This window comes from Eriocheir sinensis, chromosome 2 (genome assembly GCF_024679095.1).
Source record: "Eriocheir sinensis breed Jianghai 21 chromosome 2, ASM2467909v1, whole genome shotgun sequence".
NCBI classification, from domain to species: Eukaryota; Metazoa; Arthropoda; class Malacostraca; order Decapoda; family Varunidae; genus Eriocheir; species Eriocheir sinensis.
This window is the reverse complement of record NC_066510.1, coordinates 31,482,010-31,499,145: the sequence shown is the minus strand read 5'-3', so window position 1 is coordinate 31,499,145 and position 17,136 is coordinate 31,482,010. Positions and strand designations below refer to the sequence as shown.

Sequence of the window (17,136 nt, the reverse complement as noted above, 5' to 3'; positions counted from 1 at the left end):
GAGTGTTTCTGTAGATTCACGGTACAGAAGAAGGGTCACACTCATAAAACCATTCCTGGAAATGCCCAATTAAAACTCCTACGAAAGCCTTGTCGAATAATTATGTGAACTTGGGCGATGAAAAGTTTATAGTAATACTTAATACGGCCCTATAATAGTCGCAATGAGAACCAGTTGCCTTTACGAATACGAATAAATAAAAACACATAAAAGAACGATTAATCTCTGTGGCCTTGTGAAACCTATGGCCTTGTGAAATCTGCGGCCTTATGAAATAGTCGTAATGAGAACGCTTTGCCTTTACGAATACGAATAAATAAAAACACATAAAGTTTAGTAATACTTAATACGGCCCTATAATAGTCGCAATGAGAACCAGTTACCTTTACGAATACGAATAAATAAAAATACATAAAAAACCGATTAATCTCTGTGGCCTTGTGAAATCTGTGGCCTTATGAAATAGTCGTAATGAGAACCCTTTGCCTTTACGAATACGAATAAATAAAAACACATAAATAACCGATTAATCTCTGTGGCCTTGTGAAATCTGTGGCCTTATGAAATAGTCGTAATGAGAACCCTTTGCCTTTACGAATACGAATAAATAAAAACACATAAAAAACCGATTAATCTCTGTGGCCTTGTGAAATCTGTGGCCTTATGCAATAGTCGGAATGAGAACCCGTTGCCCTTACGAATACGAATAAATAAAAACACATAAAAAACCGATTAATCTCTGTGGCCTTGTGAAATCTGTGGCCTTATGCAATAGTCGTAATGAGAACGCCTTGTGAAATCTGTGGCCTTATGCAATAGTCGGAATGAGAACCCGTTGCCCTTACGAATACGCACCCAAGTCAATAATCGTCATCACCATCGTCATCATCAGGCGCTGGAGGGGACGTCAACCTGCTGGCGAGGGGGCGGTGACCTTCAGGAGACGGCCCGCATTGTTTGGACGGAAAATGGCTGTGGACGACGATTTTGACATCCCAGGTGAGACATTGCTACCTGATTACAATACCTCTGAGCCTATTAGTCCTTTAAGGCGTGTTTAGTGCGGAGATGAGGAGAAATAAGGGAATGGAAGAGGTATAGGAGGGTGTGTGGGAGAGGCTGGTCATTTGAGATCTACAGTGACCTTATCTTGTACCTTTGGAAGAGGAGGATCACAGGTGCTTAAGTAATATAGAAGTACCGTTTTTTCTTCACCCAGTGCTGCGAAAAAGTTAAACCTGTCATCAGATCTCAGGATGTACATGGGGTATCCTGCGGGCCCTGTAGGACTTATAGAAGATCCTACATGGCAATAGTTCTGACTTTAAGGATGGCAGAAGTAATGTGTTTCTCTATATTGTATGCTGGGAAATCTTGCTAACTACTAGGAAGAGAAATAATACACAGTTACCTTATTTTGTACCTGTGGAAGAGGAGGAGAAATGAACCAATGGAGGAGTTGTATCAGAAGGGCTAAAGGAATGCAGGAATACCATTTTTTCTTCGTCCAGTGCTGTGAATAAACTCTACCTGACACGATCTATACCTGTCATCAGATTTCAGGATGTATAGGGTATCCTGCGGGCCCTGTAGGAATTATAGAAACTCCTACGTGGCAATATTTCGGACATTAAGGATGGCAGAAGTAATGTGTGTGTCTCTATATTGTATGCTAGTATGCAGGGGAGTCTTATATACTACTGTGTGTTGGTTGTCATACAGTCACCAAGGTAAACAATGTAAGGTGTGTGTAGGGTGAAGATTGGTTTCACTGTATGCTAGTGTGCAGGGAAAGACTACTACTAATGGGTGGTTGTCATACAGTCACCAGGGTTAACAATGCAAGGTGTGTGTATGGTGAAAATTAGTTTTATTAAGGCACTGATATCTTGTTTCCCATTCAACCAGCTGCTCTTCTGTTGTCATATATGTATTCTAGTTACAGTTTTAACCTTTGTACATACCTACATATTTTGGTAGTCATTAATCAAGCATGTTCATCTACTGTTTTATATGTTTCCACTAATTTTCACCCCTGAATGAGCCACTCCCTTGCCAAATCATTGTATATTATGAGGTAAATAGCCGTAAGTGTAATAATGATATCACCTCTAATGAAACTATGGATGGATTTACTAACATTTTGCTGACAGTAGCCTTAAGATAGATTTTCATCATTTTTATTATTATTATTATTGCAGATACAGGAGCTGTCTTCACATTTGGCAAGAGCAGGTTTGCCGACAATGCTCCGTCAAAGTTTTGGATCAAGAACGACATCATAGTGGAGATAGCATGCGGGGATGAGCACACAGCTGTCTTGACAGGTAGCCTTCTTCTTCTTCTTCTTCTTCTTCTTCATTTAACTTCCCTATTTTTCCTTATGGTGGTGTAAGAAAACATAGCTAGCATCCTTGTCACTCACTTCTGCATATTAAATACAGTACCCTCTCGAGTTTCGGGCTATCTGAGTTTCGCGATCATCGAGTTTAGCGGTATACCTTCGGAACAAAGTGAGCGCAAAACACGAGAGGGTACTGTAGTTTCATGATATTTGGTCTCTTCTTGGACTTACAACTTATAACTGCCCGGAGGCATTGGCCACAGTAGAAATGTTTTCACTTTATTCCATTCTTGCTCTCATTCCTCACATGCTCAAGCTCTCACATTCTAATCCCCCCTCTCAGAAATATTTCCTCCACGGTGAAAATGTGTATGAAGCCTGTTGATGGTTTCAGAGTCAGGCAGAGTGTTCACAATTGGTAGAAATGAGCTTGGACAGCTTGGTCTTGGAACCACAAAACCCGTCACAAAGCCTTCCTGTGTGAAATGTAAGTTAATGATAAATAAATGAAAAAAAAATGATATACGTATATACACACATTTAAACACACTTTTACGTGTAATACATCTATGTATATCATTATCCAGATATTTGTTTCCCTTCTTCATAGGGATGGTTGAATGAAATGAAATATTTCTATACTGTAAAACTAATGATGTATGTAACTTGTTCTTTCAGCTCTCAAGCCAGAGAAAGTAATGCATGTTGGCTGTGGACGCTCCCATTCCATTGCTGCCTGCCGTGAGTGTATTTGATTTCTTGATGTCATTAGGAAGTTGTTATATCCATATTTTTAAGAATGGCAGTGTTACATGTTTACCTAGTTGGTGTGAGGAGCTTTTTTTTTTTTTTTTTTTTTTTACAACAAAGGAGACAGCTCAAGGGTACAAAAAAATGAAAATAATAAAAAAAAAGCCCGCTGCTCACTGCTCGCTGCTGCTTAGTTATTCTGAGGAGGAACATTATGTATGGCATTCAGCATGTGTGTAAGGATATCTGAACCTAAACCTGCATGTACCCCTTGTATGTTAGGAATCACTGTCCTTGGCCCTGCTCCCTGTTTGTGTATAATTTGTCAGTGAGCTTCAGTCTCTTGGGGTCTTCAGTCACACACCGACAGGTTTATGGGATTCTCTTGCTGCAAAGTTGGGGGCTTCGTGGTGCAGTGGTTAGCACACTCGGCTCACAATTGAGAGAGCCCGGGTTCGATTCCCGGGCGGAGTGGAAAAATTTGGGCGGCTTTTCCGATACTCTACGCCCCTGTCCACCCAGCAGTGAATGGGTACCAAGTATTAATCGGGGGTTGTGTCCCATCTCCTGGGGTCTGCTCCCTTCTCCTATAATTCCTTCCCCCTTCTGTCTCTCTCTGGCATATGACCACAGATGTTGCGCCGACTAAACAAAACTTTCCAACTTTTTTTTGCTGCAAAGTCCTCCTTTCACTCAGTGTATCAAGACACCTCTCCACCTGAAATTGACCTCTCTCTTGGCTACTCTTTACTTTTGTCAATTATGTGAGCGGTGAGCAGCGGGCTTTATTTTTTTACACTCGTTTTGTTGCCCTTGAGCCGTCTCCTTTGCTGTAAAAAAAAAAAAAAGTGAAATGCTATGCTGTTGATTGGGTGCAAACTAAATTTAGAGTACCCTAGCATTTACATCATAGAGTTGTTACTTTTCATCCTGGCAGCGTGACATTAATATTACACACCGGGCTGAGTGCAGAACATTTCTTCATGGTAGTCATTATTGATATTCAGTTTGTAAGGTTTTCATACATAGATCATTGTAAACTTTTTTTCTGGACCATAGGAGTACTCTATTTTGAGCTGGAAGTAAAAGGCCACAAAAGATCACCCTGCATCTTGCATGTTATTGGTAAGGTCAGGGTTAGGCTTAGGAGTGTTGCCACTTCCGGAGAGAACATACTGTAATACCTCTGGGGACAGCTGTTCCAGATAGCCATTACACTCCTGAGCCGTTTAATACATTGAGACCACAGTTTTTCCTTTTTCTTCCCCCCCACCCCCATTCTTTTTATTTATTTTTTCACACAGACCCAAAGTAAGTTCATGAATGCATTTCTGAATAAGTTTATTGAATCTTCTTTCTCTATGTGTATTGTGTAGCTGTGAATATTCCCTACCAGTTTAAAAGAATATGATAAAATAAAAGACCTGGTAAAAAACAAGGTAAAGTTTTGCAGTTTTATGTTTGTAGGAAGCTGTTCATCATAGTGCCCAGTGCTGCATCTGAACATCTGACTTTTCAAGGGGATAAGATTTTTTTTTTCTCAATTCCTGATGTGATATACAGGATAGCCCAGATAAGTTTGTAAGAGGTAAGGAGCTTGGCTACCTGAAAAGTCCTCCATCTAGTGAAGTAACTGGAGCATCATGATAAAAACTGAACTGGAGCAATTAGTAGAAACTGTAGATGATAAGGTAATGTAATCACTGTAGGTCAGGTAAACGATCCTAGATAGCAGCTGTTATCTTGTCTGGGGTGATAGCTGCTTCTCGTGACTCTCTAACTGCGTCCAAGAGTCTCCATTTGCTCCATTCTGTACTCTTTACCCCTGCATAGGCTGGCTCCTTCATGCTCCCACTCACCCTCTCATACATACATTATCCCATTGCTTTCACCTCCCAGGATGTTGTGGTAGGTAATGCAGGTATGAAGCACAGAGACAACCCTCTGCTTTATTATTAGAACACAGGCAACGGCAATCCCTGAGGCCGCGGGAATGATGCAACACAACACAATCTAGAAGCTGTAATCATTCACCTTCATAATAGTTGTATAGTCTTTTCCTTCCTCTTGAGATCATTACTTGAATTGCTTTAGTATAGTAAAATCTGGTTTTGTAGTTCCTGATTTCTGTGGCTGAGGGATTTGAGTTTTCAATGTAGTTTTCTGTGATCTCATTTACTTCATAATAGTTGTATAGTCTTTTCCTTCCTCTTGAGATCATTACTTGAATAGCTTTAGTGCAATAAAATCTGGTTTTGTAGTTCCTGATTTCAGTGGCTGAGGGATTTGGGTTTTAATTTTTTGTAATTTTCTGTGATCTCATTTACTGATCAAGCAAGCTTCATATCCTTTTTACTTTTCTCTTTCTTTTTTTGCTTATAGTTTTTCTCTGCTTACTGAAGAAGAGCAGGAATTTTGGGGGGGTAAATATTTCATGTTCACATAGGCAAAGAAATGGATATTGATAAAATAGTGATATCCTTCTCAGTACATCAGTATGACCCCAAAGTGTGAAAGCAAGTAGAAGTATGATGCATTATTCAGCTTCTGCAGTAGTTTGTTGTGGTGAACCGCCCATATTTTGCTTCACTAGATCAGCATGTCTTGACACCAGCGAGCAGTCTAGTGTTGTAGTGCTCCCAACCATAGATGTAAAGATTAGAGATGACCTTAGTCGACCTATCCTATCGCTTCGCGTACTGGTGGAGCGCCGACGTGAGTTTGGACAGGGGATGCTTGCAGCCTATGTCGATCTCAAGAAGGCATTTGATTCAGTGCATCGTGAGACACTCTGGGATCTTCTGCAACTCCGTGGGATTCCTGCGAGGACTATTGGTCTGCTGACTGGCCTGTATTCTGGGACAGAGAGTGCTGTGAAGTGTGGGGGGGGCTTGTCCAGCTTCTTTCCCGTGAATGCGGGAGTGAGGCAGGGCTGTGTCCTTGCCCCATCGCTTTTCAACACTTGTATGGACTGGGTACTGGGCAGAGTTGTGGACCAGAGTCATTGTGGAGCATCCATTGGCAATACCAGGGTCACTGACTTTGCTTTTGCTGATGATGCAGTAATCCTGGCAGAGTCGCTTGAGGTCTTGGTGATGGCTCTCTAGTCACTGCACGAGGAGGCGAAGCCCTTGGGACTCCAGGTCTCCTGGGCCAAGACCAAGGTACAGGTGTTTGGAGGCTTGCTGGATGAAACAGTACAGTCTGTTCATGCGTGTGGCGAGGACGTTGAGATCTCAGAAAGTTTCACGTATCTTGGTAGCGTAGTTCATAACAACGGTGAGTCTGGCCAGGAAGTCTTACAGCGGATTGGTCTGGCCCACGGTATTATGGACTCGCTGAACACAAGTATATGGCGTTGTCGATACCTGTGCAGAAGGACAAAGATCTGGATCTTCAAGTCCCTTGTGCTCCATGTCTTACTCTACTGCTGTGAGATATGGACACTAAATGGGGACTTGGAGAGATGGATTGATATCTTTGGTAATGTCAATGCAGAATCATGGGATATCACTGGAATGACTTTGTGTCACACTGGCAACTACTCCATGAGACTGATTCAACATATATTACCTGCATAGTCCGTCACTGCCAGCTCCGGCTATACGGGCACGTGGCACGTTTTCCAGAAGCTGATCCTGCTCATCGGGTTGTCTCTGTAAGAGACAATCCTGAGTGGAGGAGGCCAAGGAGACGCCCACGGAGTTCGTGGCTTGAGCAAGTCGATAGATCCTGCCGGGAGGTACTTGGGTTGGGAAGGGGGCCTGCATGGAGACTCGCCCGGAGGGACCCCCGGGCTTGGCGTCGTAGGGTGGGCGAGGCGATGCTCCCCCCGGCGTATGCCCCCATTGATTGATTGATTAGTCGACCCACTGAGCTACTCCCGAAGTGGGTTGCTGTGTTCAAATGTGTACTTGTGAAATAATACTGAAGACATTATCAAAACCTAATCTTTTAATCCCTCTTGGCTGCAGTGTCTGGTGCAGTGTACCTGTGGGGTCACAATGGTGATGGCCAGCTGGGCACCGGAGACCACAAAGATCACCTGCTGCCAGTCCAGGTGCTCAAGTTGGAGGCGCCAGCAGCGGGTGTGGCAGCCGGCAGCGCTCACTCTGTTGTGCTCACTGGTGGGTGTCTCAGTTTCTTAAGTTAGATCAGGTCTGCTATATGCCAGTACTCTCCATCAGGCCTAGGAGTTATATCTCGTAGTATGCTTTTTATGGCTCAGCTGCCTGTATGCTGTAGTTGAATTGCTTAGTGGTATTTCTATGACCTGATCCCTTGACACCCCCCATGGCAGAGGAAGGGGAGTTGTATGCCTGGGGCAGCAACAGTGAGGGCCAGCTGGGTCTGGAGGTTGATGAGCAGCTGACACCCAGACTGGTCAAGATGCCTGAGCCGGTGGTCAGCGTGGCGTGTGGCTACTACCACAACGTTGCTGTCTCAGGTGTGTGTGTGTGTGTGTGTCACTCCTTGGCCAGCACAGTACAGCCCTAGGCATTGTACACTCTACAGCACTACTGATGAGATCTGATTGCTGATTTTATTAGACATTTTCATTCTTTAGGTTGTAATTTTCTTATTAATATTCTGTTGAAAGCTTAATTTATGGGACAGTAGATAAGTAGTATATCCATTATTCTAGTTCAACCAGAAGTTATGAATTTTCAAGTTTCTGACAACAAGGTGTTTGGCCTGCAGGCTCTGGACTGGTGTACACATGGGGGGAAAGTAACCACGGGAAGCTGGGGCTCAGTGACGGCCACCTGACCCTCCACCGGCGGCCCCAGGAGGTGATGCTGCCGGAGCAGGTGGTGCAGGTGGCTGCAGGGAACACCCACACACTCTTCTTGACAGGTGGGCTTTGTAGTAATGGTTCATGTAGAAAAAAACTGAATGACTGACTTTTGAATGAATGTAAAGCAAAGCTATCTACATATTAGTGTTTGTCTTTTCTTTATTATAATAATCTTTAAGGAAATTCATCAGGAAACTGTTTCAACAAAGAGAATAGTGGACTTTGATTGCATATTGTGGAATAGAAAATATAACAGTCATGCTCATGGTTTATTGGAAAGACAAGCACCTAAAATCAGATTAACCCTCTTGCACACCGTAAGATTCCAATAAGTTTCTGTTCCACTTATCATGCATTTCTCAGGCCCGACCGGCCTTTTTTTGCCGCCGCGATACCCTACATTCCCGGACGTATTTTACCCTCACAGATATATTGTACCCCAATAAATTTGGTATCAATGGTTTCATAAAGACTTGTACTAGAACACGCACAAATAAAAATAGAGGAAAATATATATATAAACAATACAAACTTGTTTCAAGTCTCCGTATAGAGTATTGTAGACAATAAATCCTAAGTACCAACTCTTCCCCTCTCGCTAGCTCAAAACTTTGTGGGCCAACTTTTTTAGCCGAATACATGTTTCGAAGTGGAATGTAGTGAGGATTCTTATGGTATCCTCAAAATCCTCATACGCCTATTAGTTCCTGAGTTACACCGAGAAAACTATTTTTTTCCTCTCCCATCAGAGTAGAATCCCAACAAATGATGCTCCCAAATTTGACGCACTTCCACCAAAAAAATTTTAGTCAATTTTTTTAACTTTTATGATGCGTTTCGCGTCATCGTGCGCCAGGACCTCTTATCCTTTGATGACGCTACACGCGTCATCGTGCGCTAGAGGGTTAAGAAACAGGCTCATAATGGTCTTCATGATATTTACCAACTTCTTTTTAATACCATGTGATACATATAGGAAATATAATGGAGTTTCGCTTTCATATTAACTAATTTTATAGCTAACCAAGTCCTCAGATCTTAAGGGAGGGGATTTAAAGGGAATATCATGGAGGATAATGTTTTTTTTTTTTAATGTAATCTTTTCCAGACGAGCCCCACCAAAGCTTTGCTCATCATGCATGCCCATTGTTCCTGTCCAGTTTTTGCTACATCTTTTGTTATTGAGAGAGTATGAAAACATATCTGTTCTGCAAATTTCAACTTGGTTTGTGTTTCTTCTCACTGCTTATTCTACCAGTAAAAAATAGTTGAATGTGCAATGATGACTAGAATATCTCCCACTAAAGAAGGTGTGTGTTTCTTCCACTTGCACAGTTTGTTGAGCACCACCACAGCTATGCCCAGGACGAGGAGGTAGGTCAGTCCAGCACGTGTGTTGGGAACTCTGATGCATGCTTGACCCAAGAGACAAGAGTATTTCATTGAGGGGCAGGGTTTTGTATAGTATGACTGTGTTCCTTCATCCCTTCCATGCCTGTGTTGTGTTCTCTGATTCTTTTGTTATGTATATGCTGTAAAATACTTGTTGTTGGCTATGTCCTTTAAAGTATTTGTGAGCCAGAACTGTTGAAGAAGATCCTTTGGAGGTTTTATGGTACTTGTGATCCATGAAGAACTTAAGGAACAGTTCAGTTTAACCACAACAGCTGGCCTTTAAGCTGCTGTGAGATCATTTGTCTTGAAGCATGGTGGTGTACATCAGTCAGTGTTTGTAGGACATGGAAACTTAGATTAACCCTGTAGCAGCAACGGGCCAAATTTGTGGATTTACCGTGTAGCAGCAACGGGCCAAATTTGTGCCATGATTTAAACCCCCAAAATAGATGATACATAATCTGATCACAAATGCTTTGATATATATTATGAAATGGTTTGTGTGAGGGGTGATTTTTTCTCATTTTTCTCGCTTGAGGGGACCATTAGGAAACACGATCCACACTGCTACCGGGTTAAAAGAGAGTAGCCCTAACTTTCATTGGACTGCTATTTGAATGTTCTGTCTCTCTGTAACTGATTAATTATTTGGCCTCTTATGTACACATTATAGACAGGGTGTACATAATTCATTGTAGCCTGTAACTGATGTCTTTGTTCTGCTTATTATCAATATGAGAGTTGTATAGATGTGTGAGCCTCTTCAGTATTCTTGGAGAGTGTGTGAAAAGTTTAAGGTAGGGGAAATGAATATGAGAAGATAATGACAGCGATATTTTTTTAAGAACGTTGCTTTAAAACGTTAATTCTTTAACAACAATGAGGAACATATATGACTCAACTTGGTGAAATCAGGCAATAACAACTTCACAATTTTTCTTCAGAGAGTGGTGCCATCTACTCATGTGGGCTGGGAAGCAATGGAGAGCTTGGCCAGGGTGAAGAGGAGCTTGAGTGTTGGCTGCCCAAGCCTGTGGTGGAGACGAACACCTACCCAATTGTGTCGATAGCAGCCGGAGCCAACCACTCTGCCGCAATCACAGGTAAAGAGTTTGTTTTATAGGTGGCTGAGTGTCATTGTGGTAGTGGTTTGGATTCCTGACCTGTTATCTGGAAACTTGAACCCTCTATTCCTCTGTAAGCCTTGCTGTGCTGATGCCCTTTCCTGTTAAGAAGTCTAACTAGGCACTGAAACAGGCGATGTATTCTCACAATGAGACTTGCGTTTGACATTCTTTATTCTTTTTAAGGAATTCTTTGTATTAGTTTTAACAAGTGCCTTTCAGTAAGTTATAAATAATGTTCTTCTTTGTTTAGAACATTTTTATATTCTATTCCTTTTCAAAAAATAAAGTTATGATACACTTTTCTGCCAGCTGACGGGCTCCTGCTGAGCTGGGGGTGTGGCCGGCATGGGAAGCTCTGCCAAGGGGAAGAAAACTTTGCCTCGGAGTTCATGCCTGTGACTGTTCGGCGGCTCCGGCACATCAGAGTGGTCCTTGTGGGTGGAGTAATACCATGTGGGGGGTTGTTAAAACGAGGAATATGGGAGACTGAACTTACAACTGGCTATATGTAAGATTGTATGCTCAAGAAGGGGCCTGAGAAAGAAGGGGGAAATTGTGAGGCCCAGTATATGAGAATGTAAAATAAGGATGTTAAACAAAGAAGAAAAAAATGTGAGAATGGTGCATATGAAAAAAAACAAATAAGGCTTTTCTCCCTTAACTTGTAGGCATGTAACACTGTGAGTAGTAAGTTTATCCATTCTGGTCCAGGTGGGCTGTGGAGGCTGCCACACCATGGTGCTTGGTTGCAGGCGACCCAAGGACACAGAGGACAGGGAGGAGCCGAGGGAGGAGAGCCAACCCTTGAAGCCTTCCTCCATTGTGTCGGCACGGGACAGGAGACGCCTTGCTAATGTAAGTCCCATCAGTATTTACTATAAGAGATTTGCTTTAGATTTTTCATGTTATGGGGGTGAGCTAACTGATTTTGAAAGGCTGTAGCAGTAGGTTGTTAACTGTACCACTTCAATATGCAGTGTACTATTTTTTAGTTGATATGTCTATAGCTTCAGACCATTTTGTTTAATAATTTATTTTGATTTTATTTTTATAGGTAAGTGATTTTTTTATTTCTTATGCCTCACTTATTTCTACATCTATTTTTTTTTTTTTTTTATAAAATTTTCCATTCATATGTTTCACCTAAATTGACAGATTTTTTTAATTTTTTTTTTATTTTTTTTTTATTTTTATATCTCGTAAGAGCTGGAGATTTATTTAATTGGTTTTACTTTGGTTCTCCAGGGCACACTGCCACCCATAAAGTCAGCAGGCGTGCCCTTCAAGCAAACCGTCTCTCCCACTGTCCCAGACATAGAGGTTATGACCAGCGCTGCATCAGAGTCTGAGTCACCAGACATTGCTAATGCTGATGTAAGTTGTCCTCCAAGCTAGTTTTCTGATTATAGAGAGTCTCGTCAAAAGCTGCTGAATATAGAATTATAATTGTCATTTTGTCTCAGTCAAACTTATTTCTTCAATTTATTTGCAGGACATTGACAGCATTGGAGAACCAAACTGCAATGGTGAACACCCTCCTTCAGATATTATGTCAGGAAGTGAGAGTGAAGGGGCGTCGGTAACACAGGGATCAGCGGAGAACACTGAAAACTCTCAGTCACCGGAAAAGAAAAGTAATTATTGTTCACAGCTAAATGTGGTGCCTATCATCTGCATGAGCATCAAAATGTTATGTTTGCCATAGGTAGATAGTGAAGATAAGATCACAGAGAACAGTTAAAGCATGAGAAATAAAAATCACTTGAAATCAACCACTTCCGTAAACACACTTGATATGTTTTGTTCCTCACTGAGAGTCATCAAGAAACCGTAGTTCAAGAAATTAGTTTGCTCCTCTCAGAGTTTATCATTTTGCCGTTAAATTTCCCACCAGCTCGTCGTGTGGCGCACTTCTTTAAAAGTCTGGCGAGGAAAAAGTCTTCCCAGAGGTCCTTGGGATCCGGTGAGCAGGCTGATAATGTAGGTGAGAATGGAGCCACAGACAGCACTGACGGATCGCTGGAAGGGAACAGCAGTCTGAGTATGTATTATATGGAAGTTATTCTGATCTGAAGATTTTGTACATACATACATTCATACATTCTCATTACCATCATTTACCTTACAAGCTTGAGTGAGGCATCTTTGGGTAAACAATGAGATGCCTTGTTTGTATTTAAAGGCATTGATTTCTTCTTTTCACTTGACATCCTTACTTTCCTCTATGGGGTTAGATGGGCCAGGAGTCTCTCCCACTCTTGACAATTGCATACTCTCTCCAATTGAAATCAGTAACCAGAAGAAAGACAGTAGTGTAATTAAAGTAAGCAAACAGAGAGAGAGAGAGTAACTTGGGTTTGGGTTTCCTCAGGATCATCAAACTCTGGAGGTGTGAAGAATGTACGGGAAGCCTTCAACTCCAGAAGGATTGTTGCTGCCATGCCCGACTCAGATGACCTCGGGAATGAAAAGCAGGTTAGTCATATTAGGTTGTAACTGCGTATATGGAATCTGTTGGAAAGTGAATGTGTGTGAGTTGGCAAACCTGTCTTATATTGTGATGTATCCTCATTTTTTTTTTATCTTTTTCTTAATGTATCTTTACTGTTGTAATATATTCTATTTTTTTTCTTACCATTGCTATAACCTATCCTACTATTGTGATGCATCCTAATTCTTTTTCATAATGTATCTTACTTCTGTGATGCATCCTAATTTCTTTTTCTTTGCATCATTGTATATCCCTAATTAGATGGTGTCGCTATAGTGTATGAACCTCCTCCATTGCCTTTTTTTTCTCTATCATTTGTTCATTGATGTTTTTTGTCTACTCACAGTCCAAAACATGCATCATCTTGTAACCACCACAAGCAATGCCACAAGCTGCTTCTCCTTGCAATGGGACCTGTCGACCGTACACGACACCTCACCTTACCTGCATCAAATAACTTAACATATAAGGAAAGTAAGTAGTTCACCACGATAGCTAGAATGCAAAGTTCCCTATTATTTTTGTACTTGTTGATTCTTGCATTTATACCAGCAAAGGTCGAAGAAGTAATGTCAATACGTACTTGGGGATAAGAGTTTGATTAATAAAGGTGACACATAATACTATAGTCCCTGCCAGCCAGCTAGCCTCCCAAGGCCCAATCCCTCCCTCACCCTTCACTCAAAGAACTGGTACTTGCTAATCTTACCACTGAGTTCTGGTAGCCACTAATCCTACCACTGACTTTGAATACAGCCTCATTTTACATCAATCAACCCTCATCAGTTTGAGACTATTTCATGGTTCAGGTATTTTCTCTCAATGGCAACAAAAATTACCAACTAATCAGGAAGGGAAGTGGGTCTTAGGGGACAAGGTGGGAGGCAGTGATGTGAGTAGTAACACTGCACCTTACGTCTGACAAGAGCTGTACTAGAATAGGAGAGTTTGGTGCTGATACGATACTGTTTTTTGTGATGTAGGTACTTCTCCAAGATCCTGACAGTACCTAGAGCACACACATGCAAAAAAAGACCTATTGTGTGAGCATCAATATAACTTGGTGCCTGTGATCAAGTTGGCCAAACTCTCCTGTTCTGTGTCTCTGCATCTGATATCCTAATTGCTCCTTGTGAGTCCTGGAAATGGGTCTCTGGGTTACTCGTCTTCCTTATAGGGTAAGTTTGCCAGTTCTTACACTCCCTTCCAGTCAGTACCAGCATCAGGAAAGCTCTTACAATCCCCTCCAATCAGTACCGATATCAGAAAAGCTCTTACAATCACTTCCAGTCAGTACCAATATCAGGAAAGCTCTTACAATCACTTCCAGTCAGTACCAATATCAGGAAAACAGTTACAATCCCTTTCAGTCAGTACCGATATCAGGAAAGACTTTACATTTAGATATATTATAGTGGCTGCTTTAGGTTTACTGCTCAGGGTTTAAGATGGAATGTCCTTCCTGACTTCACACATCAACACTAGGGTTCAAATCACCTTGTCCCTTTTCTTCCTGGTTCCTGTACTAATTGGAAATGCACAAAGGAACTGATGAATGTACCCTATGTATCTCACTAAGGTGTTTTATTTATCTGAAATCTGTATCACTAAAACCTAACTAAACCACCACTTGGGTACAGTTGCTTCATAATGTTGGGCTGTACATTCCCATTCAGGGCCATTCTCCTTTTGTTCTAATGTTTTCATGCCCTGTATAGGTCAGTAACCGATACACTGTCCTTTTCATTTGCTTCTTCACTTCGTCATCTGTTCTTGATGTGTTGGAGTAGGCCAGTGTGTAGTAGTTAACCCCTCTGCTGCAATTGGCATGGATTTTGCCTTCATTGGTAGCCTGGTAACATATATAGTCCCAGGTCTTTTTCTGCCTCTGTGGTGGATAGTGGAGTGTTTCCCTTGTGGTATTGGTATGCTGGATATCCCCTCCCAAGGTGCAGGACTTTACATTTTTCTTAATTGAATTGTAGCTTCCACTTTTTGTTCCATTCCTGTAGCTTGTTGAGGTCTTCTGGTAGGAAATCCACAGTCAAGGGGTTAAGGAGGTGGGTTGTTGGCATGTATCTAATCCTATGGTATTGTATTTATCATTTAATGATACAATGATGGAAGGAGATAGAATTTTAACAGTACAGTACCTTATTTAATTTCCTGTCCTCTAGACTTCAGGCAATTGTTGTTTTTTCAATATTGCTATCCTGCCATTGTAACTCCTCTAGATTTTCTTTCTGCTGCCAAGGATTAATTATTTCTGCTGTTGGAATATACTGACCAATAGGGAATTTATATTTAATGGATTTTAATTATATATCTTGCATGGTTAAAAGGATCTCTAGGCCTATTTGTATTCACTGTATGCCATTTCTTTTTCTTCTTCATCTTTTCCTTTATGTTCATATTTTCCCTTATGGGGTTGGATGGGCTATAATGCCATTCATGTATGCCATTTTTCTTATTCTTCTTCTTCATCTTTTTGTTTAATGTTCTTATATTCTCTTATGGGGTTGGATGGGCTAGGAACACCATCTCATGTATGCCATTTTTTATTTTTCTCATTCAATGCTCTTGTTTTCCCTTTATGGAGTTGGACGGGCTAGGAATGCCATCTCATGTGTGCCATTTCATAGTGATAAACAAGGTATTTCAGTTAGGACATTTATATACACCGCATTTTCAGTTTGAATGGAGTTGTACACGTTTTCTGTTTTACGAAGTACAAATTTCCCATCATATCAAGTCATACAAATGTTTCTTTTGATGAGTGTGTATTTCCGTATCTAATAATGGACTATATCATGTACCTGCTGTTACATACACTAGCATAAAATACCTGATTTTAGTGTATCATGTATATGTATGTGTGTATACACTAATTTAGAGAAATAAAGTGTTGAAGGATGAGGAAGCATTTTAAACCAGAGGAAGGAAGGGAAAGAGGGAAGGAAAAATTTGCAAAGGTACGTTGATATTTGGAAGATTGTGATAGAAAATAATGATAGAAATACAAATACAATACAAACATTACAGAACATGTGAAGTCTTGATTAAAAACAAGAATACAGGAGATAAATTAAAGATTCATTGAGTAAAAAAAATCAAACTACTTCTTTATTATCCAAGGAAGATTCACATAGATTTCACATACCCTAGATTTGTCAGACCCCACACAGCCTATTATGCTCTTGACTACAGGTGGTCTGTCCCTAAACCTAAACTGAAAAAAAAAAAGTCAAGAAAGAAATGGATGTTTGAAATTTATATACAAAATACCCATAAAATATTATAAATTTGTATCAAAATATGTAAACAAATACACATAAAATAACGTAAATTTGTATACTCTAAAACAGATCGAGAGAACTAAAGAGGAAGGCAAAGTACGTGGGAAAAAGATAAGACAGAAGTAAATTTTAAGGCAGAGTAAATAAGGAAAACACATTGACTGAGGGAAGTGAACACAGGAGATAGAAGAAGGAAGTCATTGAAGGACGTACGAGGCAAGAATTAAGGAGTACAAACTGAAAGCCTCGGAAGATAAGGAAAAGAAATATATTGAAAGGTTGATTAAGGAAACTGAACACAGGAGATAGAAGAAGGAAGCCATTGAAGGACGTATACGAGGCAAGAATTAGAGTACAAACTGAAAGCCTCGGAAGATAAGGAAAAGAAATGTATTGAAAGGTTGATTAAGGAAAGTGAACACAGGAGATAGAAGAAGGAAGTCATTGAAGGACGTATACGAGGCAAGAATTAGAGTACAAACTGAAAGCCTCGGAAGATAAGGAAAAGAAATGTATTGAAAGGTTGATTAAGGAAAGTGAACACAGGAGATAGAAGAAGGAATTAAGTCATTGAAGGACGTACGAGGCAAGAATTAAGGAGTACAAAGTGAAAAAGCCACAGAAGATAAGGAAAAGAAATATATTAAGAGGTTGATTGAGGAAAATGAGAACAGGAGATTGAGGAAGTCACTGAGGAAAGAAATAATTAATGCGGAGTAGATAAGGAAAAAAAAAAAGGATCGATTAAGTCGAGGACAAATTGAAAGCCTCAGAAGATAAGGAAAATAAATAGAACAAAAGGTTGATTAAGGAAAATGAGAACAGGAGATAGAGGAAGTCACTGAGGGAAGAAATAATTAATGCAGAGTAAATAAAGGAAAAAAAAAAGATAAAGGAAGGCATTGAGGGAGGAGGCAATCAAGGTGCGAGGCAGA

The 17,136-nt window shown here is 40.8% G+C and overlaps 1 protein-coding gene across 1 annotated transcript; it reads left to right on the top strand.

The window, feature by feature from the left end:
* Positions 1–865: 865 nt before the first annotated feature.
* LOC127002830 (X-linked retinitis pigmentosa GTPase regulator-like) lies at positions 866–15,821 on the top strand. The gene is made up of 15 exons (XM_050869054.1): positions 866–999; positions 2,202–2,327; positions 2,739–2,831; positions 3,023–3,085; positions 7,069–7,221; positions 7,395–7,541; positions 7,796–7,951; positions 10,232–10,390; positions 10,724–10,848; positions 11,126–11,269; positions 11,660–11,788; positions 11,907–12,048; positions 12,309–12,455; positions 12,786–12,889; positions 13,252–15,821. Exons 1-15 carry the CDS (start codon positions 969–971, stop codon positions 13,273–13,275), a joined length of 1,743 nt encoding a protein of 580 aa, XP_050725011.1. The 5' UTR covers positions 866–968; the 3' UTR covers positions 13,276–15,821.
* The last annotated feature ends 1,315 nt before the right edge of the window (positions 15,822–17,136 follow it).